Raw genomic sequence first — 18,870 nt, 5'->3', positions numbered from 1 at the left:
TTGATCACATACTGACTAACCGTACGTGTGCCCTGACGCAGGCGCAGGATCTCTAATGAGGCGGCAGCCCCCTTTTATAAGGAGAACTCTCCCTGGATTGGCTGGAAGGAAACAGGAAGCCAAACTATGCCTCAGACTTGGTCTCCAACATGGCGGCGCCCAGTAATGCAGACATCTGTGCATAGTCACACAGCTCACTGCCCCTGGTCTCCTAGCAACATTCCGGCAAAAGAGACCCGCTGCAGCGACATCCCGCTGCCACGAGCGAACCCCCTCACGCCGCTGCCCACGGACCCGCTGCGGCAGCCCTCCTCCGCTGCTGCCTACAAGCCGCCTGTGAAGCCAGCCCCGCGGCCCCAGCACACGAGTAAGACCCCGGGCGCTGACAGAACCCCCCCATTTGCGGGTGGACTCCGGACACCTATATGGTTTAGCTGGAAACTTGGCATGAAATGTCCGAAGAAGTCTTGAAGCATGGACATCTTCTGCTCCTACCCAAGACCTTTCCTCAGGTCCATATCCTTTCCAATCAACAAGGTACTGGATGCGACCATATCGTCTCTGGGAGTCGAGGATCTTGTGAATTTCAAATTCGTCTCCTTGAGCTGATAGGATCTTGGGAGATTTAGGTAGAGCAGCTCTAAATCGATTAAGTACCAATGGTTTTAAAATAGAAATATGAAACGCATTAGGGATTCTTAAAAGCGGAGGCAACTTCACCTTGTAAGCCACAGGATTTAATACTTTTTCGATTGGGTAGGGCCCAATAAATCTGGGAGCAAACTTTTTAGTAGGAATTTTCGACCTTAGGTTACGTGTGGAAACCCAAACCCGATCTCCCACCTTAAGACTTTTTACAGCTTTTTGCTTCAGATCTGCATAGGTCTTATACCTCTTGGATGTATTAAGCAGGGCCTTGTGGAGCTTTTGGATGATAACCATAATTTATGAAGAATGGAGAAGATTTTGTAGCAGAATGATAGAGATTGTTATGGGCAAATTCTGCAAATGGGAGAAAGTCCAGCCAGTTGTCTTAAGAGGAGGACATGAATAAACGTAGAAATGTCTCCAGGTCCTGGTTCACTCTCTCTGTTTGACCATCTGTTTGGGGATGATATCCTGAGGAGAAATTTAATTTCACACCGAGAGCAGAACATAGGGACCTCCAAAACTTGGCCACAAACTGAGGACCTCTATCAGATATGATTTACTGCGGTAGACCATGGAGTCGGAAAATCTATACTATGAATAATTTTGCCAACTGGGATGCTGATGGAAGACTAGCCAGGGGAACGAAGAGTGCCATTTTAGAGAACTGGTCAACTATGACCCACACGGTATTTCGTCCGCCAGACACAGGTAAATTAGTAGTAAAGTCCATAGAAATTTGCGTCCATGGTCTTTGCGGTACATGTAACGGATGGAGTAACCCAGCTTGAGGACCTTTGGGACTTTTATGTTGGGCACACTTCGGACAAGCAGCCACGAATTCCTGAACGTCAGTTCTGAGATGAGGCCACCAGTAGGAGCACTGAATAAATTTGAACGTTTTATGACCACCCGCATGGCCCATGAAGGAGGAGGAGTGAGCCCATGTAAGAAGTTTCTTGTGAAGATTTGGTGCAACGAATATTTTCCTAGGAGAAGGAAGTGGAGAAGTATTACTTGCTGAGAAAGAGGTGGACTCCAAGATAAATTGCTCTTTTGAACGATCTGAGGGTTCTTCAGAACTTAGGGAATGAGATAATGCATCTACTTTTTTGTAGAGGGAACCTGGTCGGTAACTAAGTTTAAAGTTAAAACGGGTAAAGAAGAGTGCCCATCTTGCTTGGCGTTGGTTGAAACATCGAGCAGATTGTAGATATAGGAGCTTCTTGTCATCTGTGGTTACTGAGATTGAATGCTGAGCTCCCTCCAACAAATACCTCCACTCCTCAAAGGCTAACTTAATTGCTAGTAATTCTTGTTCCCCAATAGCGTAGTTCTGTTCAGCGGGAGAATATCTTCACGAGAAGAACGCACAGGGATTGACCTTCTTGACCTCGAAGAGCTGGGACAATACTGCTCCTACTCCTACTCCTACAGTGGAGGCATCAACCTCCACCAGGAACGAACGGCTGAGATCGGGTTGTCGAAGGACAGGGGCAGTCATGAAGGCTTCCTTTAAAGACGAAAAGGTTTCTAAAGCCTCCGGAGACCACTTGGCAGGTTCTGCTCCTTTCCTGGTTAATGCAGTAATGGGAGCTATGATAGAAGAATAATTCTGAATAAATCTTCGGTAGAAGTTAGCGAATCCCAGAAAACGTTGAACCCCCTTAAGGGTAGCTGGAAGCGACCAATCCTGGATCGCCTGGAATTTAGCGGGGTCCATCTGTAACTTCTGTCCCGAGAGGATGTAACCAAGGAATGGAATCGTGGGTACTTCCAAGGTGCACTTCTCTAATTTACATAATAATTGATTCCTCTGTAAACGAGTTAGAACCTCTTTGACTTGTTCTCGGTGGGTCTTCAGATCTTTGGAAAAGATGAGCATATCATCTAAATATACCACCAAGCAGTCATAGAGGAGATCTCTGAAAATGTAATTAACGAATTATTGAAAGACGTCTGGGGCGTTACACAGGCTGAAAGGCATTACCAGTTATTCATAATGCCCGTTGCGGGTATTAAATGTCGTCTTCCATTCGTCACCTGGGCGAATACGTATAAGATTGTAGGCCCCCCTGTAAGTCCAATTTGGAGAAAACAGTAGCTCCTTTAACACGGTCAAATAGTTCTGGAATTAGAGGCAACGGATATCTGTTCTTAATTGTTATGTTGTTGAGACCTCTATAGTCAATACAGGGCCGCAGACCCCCATCCTTCTTCTTGACAAAGAAAAACCCCGCCCCGGCCGGAGAGGTGGAAGACCTGATGAACCCTTTATCCAAATTCTCCCGGATATACTCCGACATGGCCTGTGTCTCAGGGAGTGAGAGAGGGTAGATTCGACCTCGGGGAGGAGTCTTGCCTGGTACCAGATCAATGGGACAATCCCAAGTGCGATGCGGAGGCAAGGTGTCCGCCCCATTCTTACTGAAAACATCTTGAAAGGCCTGGTATTCCACAGGAAGGCTGGAAGAACAGAGGGGTCTTACTGAGGGCAAACAGTTCTGGAAGCAGTTTCGTCCCCAAGAGTGAACATCCAAGGTCTGCCAGTGTATGTGGGGATTGTGTTTTATTAACCACGGAAATCCTAGGATCAGTTCGTGAGAGACTTTAGGAATTACAAGAAAATAGATATTTTCTGAATGAAGAACTCCAACCTTTCCTCAGGAATATAACTTACACCCACCGCAGTAATTGAAATGGTACGATCCAAAATGACAGTTGGTATTCCTGATTGTTTAACCAGATCTCTCCATACAGCGTTCTCTGTACCTCAGGTCTAATTTATTACATAAGGAAATCAATTTATCCAACTTGTCTGGAACGTCCTGAGTTGCTAGGTCATCTTTGATCTTTTCGGAGAGACCACTCCAGAAAGCTGCAATGAGAGCCTCCTCATTCTAGTTCAGTTATGAGGAGAGAGTACGAAACTTGATCACATACTGACTAACCGTACGTGTGCCCTGACGCAGGCGCAGGATCTCTAATGAGGCGGCAGCCCCCTTTTATAAGGAGAACTCTCCCTGGATTGGCTGGAAGGAAACAGGAAGCCAAACTATGCCTCAGACTTGGTCTCCAACATGGCGGCGCCCAGTAATGCAGACATCTGTGCATAGTCACACAGCTCACTGCCCCTGGTCTCCTAGCAACATTCCGGCAATAGAGACCCGCTGCAGCGGCATCCTGCCACCACGAGCGGACCCCCTCACCGCCGCTACCGCTGCCCACGGACCGGGTGCGGCAGCCCTCCTCCGCTGCTGCCCACAAGCCGCCTGTGAAGCCAGCCCCGCGGCCCCAGCACACAGGTAAGATCCCGGACGCTGACATCTTCTCACTTCCTCTCTGTAAACACTGTCATCTCCACCGGATATCAAACCCACCAGAGTGGTATCATCCGCAAACGTAATCACAGAGATTGTCTCCAAATTCCACTCACAATCAGAGGTATACAAGGAATATAAGAAGGGACTTAAAGCACACCCCTGCGGAACTCCTACACTTAACACCAGTTCAGAAGACAGGTCCGAGCCCAGTCAAGAAATCCAACAGCCAATCACATATGGCCGCATCATATCAGATCCGTAAAAGCTTTTTTACTAACACCGCCGGCACTACCGTGTTCAAGGCGGAACTATAATCCACAAATAAAAATCTAGCATAGGTGTCTCTATTTTCAAGATGACAAAGTACTCTACTAAGCACCATAAGAGCTGCGTCCTCAGTTGATCCGTTCGACCGATAGGCAAACTGATTAGGGTCAAATCCCAATGGATGTACCAAAACAATTGAATTCAATGAAGTGAGAGCAATCGGCTTATAGTCGTTCAGACCAATGACCGACGCAGACTTAGGAATTGGAACAATTATTGAAGTTTTGAAGCACCGTGGAACAGTGCATTGACTCATGGAAAAGTTTTAAATCTTTGTAAAAATGCCTGCCAGCTGCTCAGCACATGCCCGTAATACTCTGCCTGAAATACAATCCGGGCCAGGAGCCTTCCTTACGTTCTTTCTGCTGACACAATCCCTAACCTCAACTTCAGTCAGGGTCAGAAAACTATCTGAGTGAAATCTAAAAGAGTTACCCATAGAAGAGTCAACCTCTTCAAAGCGTGCATAAAAGTGATTTAGCTCATCAGCCGAAGGACCGCCCATCCTGACAGAAGTAGAACTTTTATAATCAGAGATGTATTTAATTCCTCTCCACATCGTTCTTGCATCACCCGATTCTTTAAAATGGTTTTCAATCTTACTCGAGTAAGCTTCCTTAGCAAGACGAATACCCTTTTTTAAATTAAACCGGGAAATCGTATAAGCTAATTTGTCTTTTACTCTAAACGCCTTATCCCTAGCTCTCAATAAGGTACGAACCTCACTGTTCTTCCAAGGTTTGTCATTTGGGAAGGTATGAGTTAACTTCCTCTTAGTAACACTTTCTATGCAACAATTAATATACAATGACACCATTGATGCCCAACGATCGTTATCAACACCTAAATCCCCAGTAGCCTCCTCAATAAACTGATCCCAATCAATACACTCAAAGCAACCCTGCAAACTTAATAAAGCTCCCTCTGGCCAGACCTCAACTTCCTTAGTAATTGGTTGATCCCTCCCTAATACCGACAAATACCTGGGAATTAACCAGAGTGATGAGTGATCGGACTGCCCAACGTGACGACACAAAAGACATTTGTATGCATGCTCAACATTAGGGGTGGGGTGGGCTAGAGGAACAACCATGCAGAGGGACGTGGTTTTCAACAAACCACAAACCGTCGTCAGGACACAAAGGCCGTTGACAAGCCAGTGGCATGACGTGCTCCCAGCCCATCTTGGCTCTTCAGTTGTGGGAGCACACCTTCAGACGTTTCACTTCGCGTGGTTTCAGACATCACAGACGGGTGGATCGGCAATTTTGTTTTCAAAGGTTTCAAAATTGAGTTTGATTGTCTACCACCGATGCGGTTTTTCAAGACGGGTCTGCCTGTGTCAGCAAACAAGTGAGCAGGTCTGCAGGCCACTATTCAGTCTCTCGTACATTCAGCAGTTTTGGTTCAGGTTTCAGTACACCAACAAGGTTTTATTCCAATCTTTTTGTAGTGCCAAAGCCGGATGGCTCGGTCACACCGATATGGAACCTAAAGGGGTTCAATCGGTACGTCACTTACTACACATTCAAGATGGAATCCCTACGGTCAGTGATTGCAGGTTTAGGACCACAGCAATTCATGATTTTGCGGGATCTCAAGGATGCATACTTACACATTCCAATTTGGCCACCGCATCAGGCGTACTTAAGTTTGCAGTTCAACAAGCGCCTCCGGTATTCACAAAGATGATGTCTGTGATGAAAGTTCATCTCAGATCCCTGGGAGTGATAATCGTTCCATACTTAGATGACCTTCTCATCAAGGCTTCATCTCAACAAATACTTCATAAACATGCCTTACTGTTGTAAAGTCTACTAGTTCAGTACGGATGGATTGTCAACTTTAAAAAAAAATCGAGTCGCTTCCTGTGTCAAAGAATTCCATTTTAGGAATAATTCTGATTACGGTGGATCAAGGCATTTATCTTCCACAACATTAAGTACATGCTATTCATCATCTAGTACTCCCAGTGCTCAAACCACGGACAGTCTCTGTGCATTTATGCATTCGACTGTTAAGACAGATGGGGGCATCTTTCAAAACACTCCAGTTCGGAAGATTTCACTCATGTCCCGTTCAACTGGATCTTCTCGCATAGTGATCCGGCTCTTGTCTACAAATTCATCAGATGGTGCGCTTGTCTCCAGGGCCAGAGTATCAATACTCATGTGGCTCCACATACACAATCTCACTGCGGGAAAAAGGTTTGGAGTCTGGAATTGGATAATTCTGATGACGGACGCAAGTTTCAAAGGTTGGGGAGCAGTGGTCCAACATTGTCAGTTTCAGGGTCTATGTTCAGACCGAGACAGATTACCGTCAATCAGCGTCCTGGAACTCAGGGCAATTTACAACGCTCTGCGTCAGGCAGTTCACTTGCTCCTGTCTCAGACTGTTCAGGTTCAGTCGGACAATGCGACAGAAGTCGCATACATCAACAAACCAGGAGGGACTCAAAGTCGCATGGCCATGAAAGAAATTGCTCGGATCCTCAATTGGGCCAAACATCACCATGTGATATTGTTGGCGGTCTTCATTCCGGGAGTGCACAACTGGGAAGCAGATTATCTCAGTCATCAAGATTTTCCTCCAGAAGATGTTCCAGATGTTAGTCCAGCGCTGGAGTTACCCAAAGATGGATCTAATGGCTTCTCGCCATAATCATCAGACAGTTACGTGGCCATACAGCCTAGTGTATCTATTTCTGTTTCCGCTGCTTCCTCGGTTGCTAAAGCGGATCAAACGAGAGTCCACGACTGTCATACTAGTGGCGCCTCGTTGGCCTCGGAGAGTGTGGTTCTTGAATCTCCATGGTCTACTCGCAGACGATCCCTGGCTGATTCCGCTACGTCCAGACCTACTACAGCAGGGGTCGTTCCTTGACCCTGATTTAGCGTGGCTGCTTTTTACGGGGTGGCTGTTGAGACCACTCTCAAGACGAGAGGGCATTCCACAGTTGGTTATACCAACCACGTTACGTGCTAGGAAGCCAGTTTCAGCAGCTCATTATCACAGGATTTGGCGAGTGGTTGGTGTGAAGCTAGGATGTTTCCGACATATTCTTTCAAGTTATCCCATCTTTTGCTCTTTTTACAGACGGGGTTAGATGGAGGACTGCGTTTAGCGACACTAACGGTGCAGGTCTCTGCCTTGTCAGTTTTCTTTCAAAGGTGTTTGGCTCTTTGCCAACAGTTCACAATTTTCTGCAAGGTGTCCTCAGAGTATAACCGCCCCTCACACCACCTACGGCTCCATGGGACGTGAATATAATTTTGCATGGTTTTGCAGTCACGTTTTGAACCCTTGCAACATGCGGATGTTAAGTTTAGAACTTGGAAAACCATGTTTCTCCTAGCCTTAGCTTCGGCAAGGTGTGTTGCACAATTTGGGTGCCTTGTCATGCAAGCCACTGTATCTGGTATTTCATACTGACAGACCGGACCTTTGGACAAATCCCGTTTTTCTACCGCAGGTTGTATCTTCTTTCACATCAATCAACCAATCATAGTTCCTGTTTTTCAGAAAATTCAGGTACTCCGGCTACTTTGGATGTGGTACGCGCACTCCGCGTTTATGTAGCCCGAACATTAAAAGTACGTATATCGGATACTTTGTTCTCTATGATGAAGTCAAGATAGGTTGGGCAGCTTCCAAACAGACCTTGGCCAGTTAGATTAACCTGACCATTCATCAGGTGTACTTTCATGCTAGTCTAACACCGACTGCATTTGCTTCAGCACATTCCACGCGTTCTGTGGGAATGTCATGGGCAGCAGGCCGTGGAGCTTCTACGACGCAACCTTGCCATGCAGTTACATGGCCATCAGTGCACACGTTTATGCGCTTTTACAAGTTTGATAATTCTGTGGCATCAGCTTCTAGCTTTGGCCGTCTAGTGTTACAGGTGCCAAACCGCTGTCCCGCCGAAGGGGGAAACTTTTGTAAGTCCCAAGAGTACTCCAGTGACCCCTAGTGGATGAAAAAGAAAACAAGATTTTGGTACTTGCCAGATAAATCCTTTTCTTTGCACCCACAGGAGGTACTGGACGCCCACCCAGAGCAGTTTCTCCTGGCTGGTGGTAAGTTCAATAGTTCTTATGGTAACACGATTTCACTGACTTATTCAAATGTAAGGTGATTGTTATCTGTTGTCGTGTCACCTTTGTCCGTTATGTTATAATGTTATATGTAATTCTCCATTGTTCATCCTCTCTGTCGCTCCTATTCGGCTCAGCAAAAAAAACACTAAGGCATCTTGGGAGTATAGAAGGGGAAGGAGGGCTACACATTTAAATTTTTAAATGTGCCTATCCCTGCTATCGCACCGTCCATATCCCAAGAGTACTCCAGTGCCCCCTGTGGATTCAAAGAAAAGAATTTATCTGGTAAGTACCAAAAGCCTATTATCTGTAGTAATAATACAGGGACATGACTGTGGAGGTGAGGGGATCTGGGCGTATTTACAGTGATATTTATGTCTCTTCCATTTCACAGAGGTGTGAAGAAGACATCTGGTGAGCGTGAGACACCCAGCAGCCATCCTCGTGTGTCAGGAGGACTGAGCAGGTCGCAGAGCCCCATCACGGTGCCTCCACCTCACTCACTGGTACATGAGAGACACAGTGACCAGAAGATCCAGGAACTCACCAACAAGATCATTCAGGTGCTGATTGGAGAGGTGACTGCTGGGAATGGGGCATTATACAGTAACACCAGGGGATGTGTCTGGGTGATGACTGAAGAGGTGACTGCTGGGAATGGGACATTATACAGTAACACCGGGGGATGTGTCTGGGTGATGACTGGAGAGGTGACTGCTGGGAATGGGACATTATACAGTAACACCATGGAATGTGTCTGGGTGATGACTGGAGAGGTGACTGCTGGGAATGGGACATTATACAGTAACACCAGGGGATGTGTCTGGGTGATGACTGAAGAGGTGACTGCTGGGAATGGGACATTATACAGTAACACCGGGGGATGTGTCTGGGTGATGACTGGAGAGGTGACTGCTGGGAATGGGACATTATACAGTAACACCAGGGGATGTGTCTGGGTGATGACTGGAGAGGTGACTGCTGGGAATGGGGCATTATACAGTAACACCAGGGGACGTGTCTGGGTGATGACTGGAGAGGTGACTGCTGGGAATGGGGCATTGTACAGTAACACCAGGGGATGTGTCTGGGTGATGACTGAAGAGGTGACTGCTGGGAATGGGACATTATACAGTAACACCGGGGGATGTGTCTGGGTGATGACTGGAGAGGTGACTGCTGGGAATGGGACATTATACAGTAACACCAGGGGATGTGTCTGGGTGATGACTGGAGAGGTGACTGCTGGGAATGGGACATTATACAGTAACACCAGGGGATGTGTCTGGGTGATGACTGAAGAGGTGACTGCTGGGAATGGGACATTATACAGTAACACCGGGGGATGTGTCTGGGTGATGACTGGAGAGGTGACTGCTGGGAATGGGACATTATACAGTAACACCAGGGGATGTGTCTGGGTGATGACTGGAGAGGTGACTGCTGGGAATGGGGCATTATACAGTAACACCAGGGGACGTGTCTGGGTGATGACTGGAGAGGTGACTGCTGGGAATGGGGCATTGTACAGTAACACCAGGGGATGTGTCTGGGTGATGACTGAACAGGTGACTGCTGGGAATGGGACATTATACAGTAACACCAGGGGATGTGTCTGGGTGGTGACTGGAGAGGTGACTGCTGGGAATGGGACGTTATACAGTAACACCAGGGGATGTGTCTGGGTGATGACTGGAGCGGTGACTGCTGGGAATGGGACATTGTAAAGTAACACCAGGGGATGTGTCTGGGAGATGACTGGAGAGGTGACTGCTGGGAATGGGACATTATACAGTAACACCAGAGGACATGTCCAGGTGATGACTGGAGAGGTGACTGCTGGGAATGGGACATATACAGTAACACCAGGGAATGTGTCTGGTTGTTGACTGGAGAGGTGACTGCAGGGAATGGGACATTATACAGTAACACCAGAGGACATGTCTGGGGGTTGACTGGAGAGGTGACTGCTGGGAATGGGACATTATACAGTAACACCAGGGGATGTGTCTGGATGATGACTGGAGAGGTGACTGCTGGGAATGGGACATTATACAGTAACACCAGGGGAAGTGTCTGGGTGATGACTGGAGAGGTGACTGCTGGGAATGGGACATTATACAGTAACACCAGGGGACGTGTCCTGGTTATGACTGGAGTGGTGACAGCTGGGAATGGGGCATTATACAGTAACACCAGGGGGCGTGTCTGGGTGATGACTGGAGAGGTGACTGCTGGGAATGGGACGTTATACAGTAACACCAGGGGATGTGTCTGGGTGATGACTGGAGAGGTGACTGCCGGGAATGGGACATTATACAGTAACACCAGGGAACGTGTCTGGGTGGTGACTGCCGGGAATGGGACATTATACAGTAACGCCAGGGGACGTGTCTGGGTGATGACTGGATAGGTGACTGCTGGGAAGGGGACATTATACAGTAACACCAGGGGACATGTCTGGGTGATGACTGGAGAGGTGACTGCTTGGAATGGGACATTATACAGTAACACTATGGGATGTGACTGGGTGATGACTGGAAAGGTGACGTCTGGGAATGGGACATTATACAGTAACACCAGGGGACTTTTCCTGGTTATGACTGGAGAGGTGACTGCTGGGAATGGGGCATTATACAGTAACACCAGGGGACGTGTCTGGGTGATGACTGGAGAGGTGACTGCCGGGAATGAGACATTATACAGTAACACCAGGGAACGTGTCTTGGTGATGACTGGAGAGGTGACTGCTGGGAATGGGACATTATACAGTAACACCAGGGGATGTGTCTGGGTGATGACCGTATCACTGTTTGTGTCCAGTGTCTATAAGGTGTCAGGATGTCACGGTCTATGTCTCCATGCAGGACGGGCAGTATATAGAGGAACACATGGGTCTGTACAAGGACATGATGATGGAGAATCACCGGACCCTCACATCACTGGGTAAGAGGAGACTGTCATGTATTGTACAGGGGAGAGCAGGTATGGGGCCCCCTGTATACACACATCATCTGATAATCACATATATACACTATACTCAGTCACTGTGTGTCTCCTACAGATGGGCCCAGTAACAGAGATACCCCAGAGAGATGTCCCCGTCCTCTGTATGCCCAGGATTGTACAGAGGAGAATCACAGGATCCCACAGGAGGATCAGGTAGGTGGGATTTAGGGTCTCACCAATATACCAAAGTGACCATCACTATATGATCTGTAGAGAAGTTTTGTACCTTATACACTGATATTATACTGTTATTAATGTATATTGTTTTGTGGGCTATTTAGGATGAATGTCTCACTGACATTATGATAGAAGATACAGAGGGAGAAGAAGAGACGTATGTGACTGATATAAAGGCAGAAGATATAGAGGGAGAAGAAGAGACGTATGTGACTGATATAAAGGCAGAAGATATAGAGGGAGAAAAAGAGACATATGTGACTGATATAAAGGCAGAAGATATAGAGGGAGAAAAAGAGACATATGTGACTGATATAAAGGCAGAAGATACAGAGGGAGAAGAAGACACGTATGTGACTGATATAAAGGCAGAAGATTCAGAGGGAGAAGAAGACACGTATGTGACTGATATAAAGGCAGAAGATACAGAGGGAGAAGAGGAGACGTTTGTGACTGATATAAAAGCAGAAGATATAGAGGGAGAAGAAGAGACGCATGTGACTGATATGAAGGCAGAAGATATAGAGGGAGAAGAAGAGACGTATGTGACTGATATAAAGGCAGAAGATACAGAGAGAGAAGAAGAGCCGTATGTGACTGATATAAAGGCAGAAGATATAGAGGGAGAAGAAGAGACGTATGAGAGGGGTGATCAGCAGTGTAAGGAGGAGGAGATCCCTACAGATATCAGCAAAGGTGAGTAAGAATCATTTAATACAGAAAAGAGTCACATATTCTCCTTGCTCAGTCACTACAGCAATCTCTTATACTACACCCTCCTCTGTAAGTACAAACTAATGAGGAATATATATTTTCCCAGTGAGGAAGTCAGGAGCCATCAGTCCCTATTATACTCCTGCTCTCCCCCTTACATCATGTCACTGTGTGTTACTAGCCCAGAGATCTGACCAGTCTCCTCCCTAGACTCTCTGGTGTATCTCATACATGATGAGCTATCAGCCCCTATTATACTCCTGCTCTCCTCACATCATGTCACTGTGTTTTACCAGCCCAGAGATCTGACCAGTCTCCTCCCCACACTCTCTGGTGTATCTCATACATCAGGAACTATCAGCCCCTATTATACTCCTGCTCTCCCCCTCACATCATGTCACTGTGTGTTACCAGCCCAGAGATCTGACCAGTCTCCTCCCCACATTCTCTGGTGTATCTCATACATCAGGAGCCATCATCCCCTATTATACTCCTGCTCTCCCCCTCACATCATGTCACTGTGTGTTACCAGTTCATAGATCTGACCAGTCTCCTCCCCACACTCTCTGGTGTATCTCATACATCAGGAGCCATCAGCCCCTATTATACTCCTGCTCTCCCCTCACATCATGTCACTGTGTATTACCAGCCCAGAGATCTGACCAGTCTCCTTCCCACACTGTCTGGTGTATCTCATACTTCAGGAGCCATCAGCCCCTATTATACTCCTGCTCTCCTCCTCACATCATGTCGCTGTGTGTTACCAGCCCAGAGATCTGACCAGTCTCCTCCCCACACTCTCTGGTGTATCTCATACATCAGGAGCCATCAGCCCCTATTATACTCCTGCTCTCCCCTCACATCATGTCACTGTGTATTACCAGCCCAGAGATCTGACCAGCCTCCTCCCCAAACTCTCCGGTGTATCTCATACATCAGGAGCCATCAGTCCCTATTATACTCCTGCTCTCCCCCTCACATCATGTCACTGTGTGTTACCAGCCCAGATATCTGACCAGTCTCCTTTCCACACTCTCTGGTGTATCTCATACATCAGGAGCCATCAGCCTCTATTATACTCCTGCTCTCCTCCTCACATCATGTCACTGTGTGTTACCAGCCCAGAGATCTGACCAGTCTCCTCCCCACACTCTCTGGTGAATCTCATACATCAGGAGTCATCAGCCCCTATTATACTCCTGCTCTCCCCCTCACATCATGTCACTGTGTGTTACCAGCCCAGAGATCTGACCAGTCTCCTCCCCCCATTCTCTGGTGTATCATATACATCAGGAGCCATCAGCCCCTATTATACTCCTGCTCTCCCCCTCACATCATGTCACTGTGTGTTACCAGCCCAGAGATCTGATCAGTCTCCTCCCCACACTCTCTGGTATATTTCATACATCAGGAGCCATCAGCCCCTATTATACTCCTGCTCTCCCCCTCACATCATGTCACTGTGTGTTACCAGCCCAGAGATCTGACCAGTCTCCTCCCCCACACTCTCTGGTGTATCTCATACATCAGGAGCCATCAGCCCCTATTATACTCCTGCTCTCCTCCTCACATCATGTCACTGTGTGTTATCAGCCCAGAGATCTGACCAGTCTCCTCCCCACACTCTCTGGTGTATCTCATACATCAGCAGCCATCAGCCCCTATTATACTCCTGCTCTTCCCTCACATTCAGAATCCTGCACATTCCGTGTTTATTACCTGTCCCCTCGCACTTGATTGATGGCCTTCTCTCTCTAAGAAATCGGGGCTGTCTGGCATTGGGAGCATAGAGAGAAGTGAGGGGGACGTATTTATAAAGAATTTTCCCAACTAGAATCCAATATCTACCATTGCAATCCACCCACTTGCTTTCCAGATGAAAGGGGCTGGATCTATTAGAAAGGATGGATACACCACAGGAGATAGAGCATGCTGGGTAGTTATTGGTAAACTGAGGGGGAGAGTGCAATGGAACATGTGATTCCTGAGTGGCTACCACCGCCGCCTTCTGGTCAGCTAAATATTTTAATGCAAGACGTCTCTTACGGGGAGAATAAAGACCTTTTACATTAAGACTTAAAAACGTCGCCGTGATAGAGAGAGATCAGATCATGGTATGAAACATCTAAGATCATCTGTGCAAAGTCCAATAGAGTCTGTAGGGCGTGTGCATACTTCAAACTATCAACATAAGAAATAAAATAGGGAACAAATATGGGAGACAAACAGAAATAGCGTCCGTAAAGGAGCTATAGATTCCGTCACTAGGGTACCGTGACAGAAAGGTAGAAAAAGGTGGCGATCGGGCCTAAAAGGGAAACCCACCGACTACCCCAAGTAGCCATACGAGAGTGCAAAATCTAATCAGCATAGTAACAATTGTAGAAAGAAATCTCAAATCTCAATGTAACCAATGTATCCAATTGAGGTAAAGGCCAAGAACATGGTCTGATATCCAATTTAGGTTCTACCAACACCTTTATAAGGGCAACAGGATGTTAGATGAATCAGTCATGCTTTACCTGAACACCCAAACATTCTAGAAAGGTATTATGAAACGTAACAGTGGAAAGAATATCAGATCATATAGCAATTATATAGCACAGGAAATAAAGATAAAAATATACGTTTTATACCCATAACAAGAGCAAATAAATCTGGGCCAAAAATAGATCCATGCCCAGTAACTTAGTCCCAGTTGGCACATGTTACAGTAGGAAACAGACTCTGAGTGTCTGTAACAGTCTTACTCCTTTAGCATATTACTTGGAGACGGAAGACAACTCCTCCGGTAATGGTTTAGGTAAAGTGTCATGAAGGGCTGTCAACAGGAATGTCCCACTTTTTCAGAATAGCAGGTCCATCCTCGGGTGAAGGTATCACTGTGAAGGCGCTGTATCGCATTACAATAAGCTTAGTAGGAAAGCCCCATTTGTATTGCACATTTCCTTGGGTGGAATAGATGCCTTTTGGCCAGTGTCGCAGGAGAAATATACGGAAATAGCGCAGATTATCCAGACACTAAGCTGTGGATGAGGAAGACAAAGCGGCTTGTAGAATGCGTTCTTTAATGTGAAAAAGTGGACCCCGAGCAGAGTGTGCTTGGATAGAGGCCTGTTTGGACTTTGGGAGTCTATGGATCCTATCAATAAGATGGTCAGCAGCAGATGCCTTTGGTGGAAGTTTCTGAAAAGAGGACCGTGGCATGATCATAAAGCTCTGCATTTGTAACAGAATCCGGAACGCCCATTATTCTGATATTATTTCTCCGAGACCAGTCTTCTAAATCAATGACTTTATCACGAATAGAGACCAGGTCTTCCTGAAGGGTGTCATGTGCTGAAATCAGATCTTTGTGAAACGCAACAATCTCTTTCATCTTAGTCTGTATGAGTGCCAATCTCACTGATACTGGACCTCAAAGCTTGAATATTAGAGTTAAGTTCTGAGGTTATTTCAGTCCTTAAATCTAGATAACATAGAATGTATAGAGCGTAGAGTAACAGGACCATCTAGAGTGTCTTAAGATGGCTTCAGCCATTACAGCTGGGCTGTGCGTCTGACAAGAAGAAGCAGATGATGTTGTATCAGTCTCAGAAGGACCACCTGAATTTGAGGTACCAAACAGATGCACAGGTGTGGCCGATTTGGTACCTTCTCAACCTTTTTTGAAGGCATGGTAAGCTATCAGGTAAGGTAGATAAGAAGCCCCTTAGTGAGGAGAGATCCAGAAAACACATCTAGATGGACTCAGGCCACGGACCTCTTATTTATTATTTTATATACTAACAAGTGTGGTACATCCCTGCAAAGGCAGATCCAATCTCTTTCTCATCAGACTCTGCTGTCTTCCCTGCACTCTCACTCAGATGTTTACTGTTGCCAGTAGCACACGTATGAGAAGCAGAAGTATGGCGGCAGCTGTATAGATTCTGATATGTCATTCTCTATATCATACTTATCGTACACACATCATCCTTATTACTATTGAGAGAATAGAGGTAAAACACTGATGATGGGGGTGTAAGAGTGGATTATAACCTAGCAGATGATGATGATTACAGGGTATCATATGGCGTATTGCATGTAAAGTACCTTGTTCCACACCTACTCTGCTGTAGCAATATACTTTATATAAGGGTTAGTAACACTTGTACAGGCTTACCAGCGTATGAGCACACACATAAAGGAATGCTTCCTTACCAATGCTTCCAGGAGTAACGTTAGGAGACATTTCTCTGACCCATTAGCTTATACGACTGATGTTATTGTTCAGCTAGAATCTCCAGTTCATACGATATGTTCCCCATCCATTGTTTTACATTGGTGCTGACATAGGACTTGGCGAGTGACTATATCTCCATTTATTCTTCATGGTTAGTTACCAGTACAAGAGAGAGTGAGATATCTAAGTCTTGTTATAATATTACATTTGTTATTGTGAGTGTTCTCAGGAGGGTGGACACAATGATAGTCTGACACAATATTATAAAGCTTCATTAAAAGTTATGTTTTATTATATACACACATTTACAATTAAGTGTCCCAGAGAGTCGTCTTTTCCTATTGTTTACAAGATTAATATTGTTACAGAAAATGTCACATTTCCATTATGTATTTTATTTCCAGCAGATGGACACACAAGCAGGAATATCACAGAAGGACATCTAATGTTATCCCCGGATTGTGACATAAAAGATAATGACAGTAGACAGGATTCTCCAGAAGATAACCCCATTACCCCAATTATACATCCAGCTCTATCAGCTGATCCCTCTGATCCTGGGAAATGTTCTCCTGATCACTCTGATATTGGTGCATCTGTTACAGCTCTGACAGGAGATATGGAGTTTCCCTGTTCTATAGATGCCAAATGTTTTATACAGAACACAAAGCTTATTACCCATCAGCCAGCTAAGGTAGGTAAGAGGCCATTTCCATGTTCTGAGTGTGAGAAATGTTTTACACAGAAATCAGATCTTGTTAAACATCAGAGAAGTCACACCGGTGAGAGGCCATTTTCTTGCTCTGAGTGTGGGAAATGTTTTATCCAGAAATCACATCTTGTTATACATTACAGAAGTCACACAGGTGAGAAGCCATTTTCTTGCTCTGATTGTGCGAAGTGTTTTATCCAGAAATCACATCTTGTTATACATCAGAGAAGTCACACAGGTGAGAGGCCATTTCCATGTTCTGAGTGTGGGAAATGTTTTGCACGGAAATCACATCTTGTTGCACGTCAGCAAAGTCACAAAGATGAGAAGCCATTTCCATGTTCTGAGTGTGGGAAATGTTTTACACGGATATCACATCTTGTTACACATCAGAGAAGTCACACAGGTGAGAAACCATTTTCTTGCTCCGAGTGCGGGAAATGTTTTACACAGAAATCACATCTTGTTAAGCATCAGCGAAGTCACACAGGTGAGAATACATTTCCATGTTCTGAGTGTGGGAAATGTTTTACACATAAATCACATCTTGTTACACATCAGAGAAGTCACACAGGTGAGAAACCGTTTTCTTGCTCCGAGTGCGGGAAATGTTTTACACAGAAATCACATCTTGTTAATCATCAGCGAAGTCACACAGGTGAGAATACATTTCCATGTTCTGAGTGTGGGAAATGTTTTACACAGAAATCAGATCTTATTAAACATCAGAAAACTCACACAGGTGAGAAGCCATTTCCATGTTCTGAGTGTGGGAAATGTTTTGCACGCAAAGCAGATCTTGTTAAACATCAGAGAACTCACACAGGTGAGAAGCCATTTTCTTGCTCTGAATGCGGGAAATGTTTTACACAGAAATCAAATCTTGTTAAACATCAGCGAAGTCACACAGGTGAGAATCCATTTCCGTGTTCTGAGTGTGGAAAATGTTTTGCATACAAATCAGATCTTGTTAAACATCAGAGAAGTCACACAGGTGAGAAGCCATTTTCTTGCTCTGAGTGTGGGAAATGTTTTACCTGGAAATCGCAACTTTATACACATCTTCGAAGTCACACAGGTGAGAAGCCATTTCCATACTCTAAGAAGTAAATCAGCTCTTGTAGACATCAGTCAGGTGAGAAACCATTTTAATCTTCTGGGGTATACTTATTGCCATATGATGTTCTTCAAGATTCTTATCCTATCTCCTATGCTTTTTGCAATATACATGCTACCGCATGGTGAAATAATCAGACGTCATGTACTGATCTACCACTGCTATGAAGATGATCTGTCTTTTGCTCAGGGTACTGAGAACCCAGTACCAATCCTAAATGGTTGTCTAGTTGAGCTCCAGGTGTGGGTGATGCCAGTTGGCTGTGACTCAGTCCTGGTGAAACAGGTATATCATAATAGTGTTCACTCTAGGAGTGAACTGGGGCAGGGCGCCGGGCTCAGCGGGGGCGCGCCCGAAATGGGGGCGTGGCCACGCAAATTAGGGGGCGTGGTCACGCCTCCGTCATTTTAGGGGGCGGTGCGGCCCACAGACGCTACTATAGAGAGCGTCTGTGGCCGGCGACGTCACTGTTGGGGGCGTGCCCAGCACCTCCGTCGGTGCTGGGCTTCCCCCAG

The 18,870-nt window shown here is 46.0% G+C and overlaps 1 protein-coding gene across 1 annotated transcript; it reads left to right on the top strand.

The window, feature by feature from the left end:
* The first annotated feature begins 11,722 nt into the window (after window positions 1-11,722).
* LOC134984660 (zinc finger protein OZF-like) lies at window positions 11,723-18,507 on the top strand. Its single transcript, XM_063950188.1, has 3 exons — window positions 11,723-12,283; window positions 16,934-17,392; window positions 17,645-18,507. The coding sequence occupies exons 1-3, from the start codon at window positions 12,094-12,096 to the stop codon at window positions 18,346-18,348; spliced, it is 1,353 nt and encodes a 450-aa protein (XP_063806258.1). The 5' UTR covers window positions 11,723-12,093; the 3' UTR covers window positions 18,349-18,507.
* The last annotated feature ends 363 nt before the right edge of the window (window positions 18,508-18,870 follow it).

The sequence above is a fragment of the Pseudophryne corroboree genome (genome assembly GCF_028390025.1).
Source record: "Pseudophryne corroboree isolate aPseCor3 chromosome 3 unlocalized genomic scaffold, aPseCor3.hap2 SUPER_3_unloc_70, whole genome shotgun sequence".
Classification (NCBI taxonomy): domain Eukaryota; kingdom Metazoa; phylum Chordata; class Amphibia; order Anura; family Myobatrachidae; genus Pseudophryne; species Pseudophryne corroboree.
Note: the sequence above shows the minus strand (reverse complement) of the source record. Positions and strands in the feature narration are given on the sequence as shown.

Bases quoted from the DNA above. Each gene is read 5' to 3' on its own strand.
- LOC134984660 (XM_063950188.1), top strand. From the start codon at position 12,094: ATGAAGGCAGAAGATATAGAGGGAGAAGAAGAGACGTATGTGACTGAT. The intron at 12,284-16,933 runs GTGAGTAAGAAT...TATTTCCAGCAG, and splicing joins CCCTACAGATATCAGCAAAG to ATGGACACACAAGCAGGAAT. The intron at 17,393-17,644 runs GTGAGAAGCCAT...GAAGTCACACAG, and splicing joins ACATTACAGAAGTCACACAG to GTGAGAAACCATTTTCTTGC.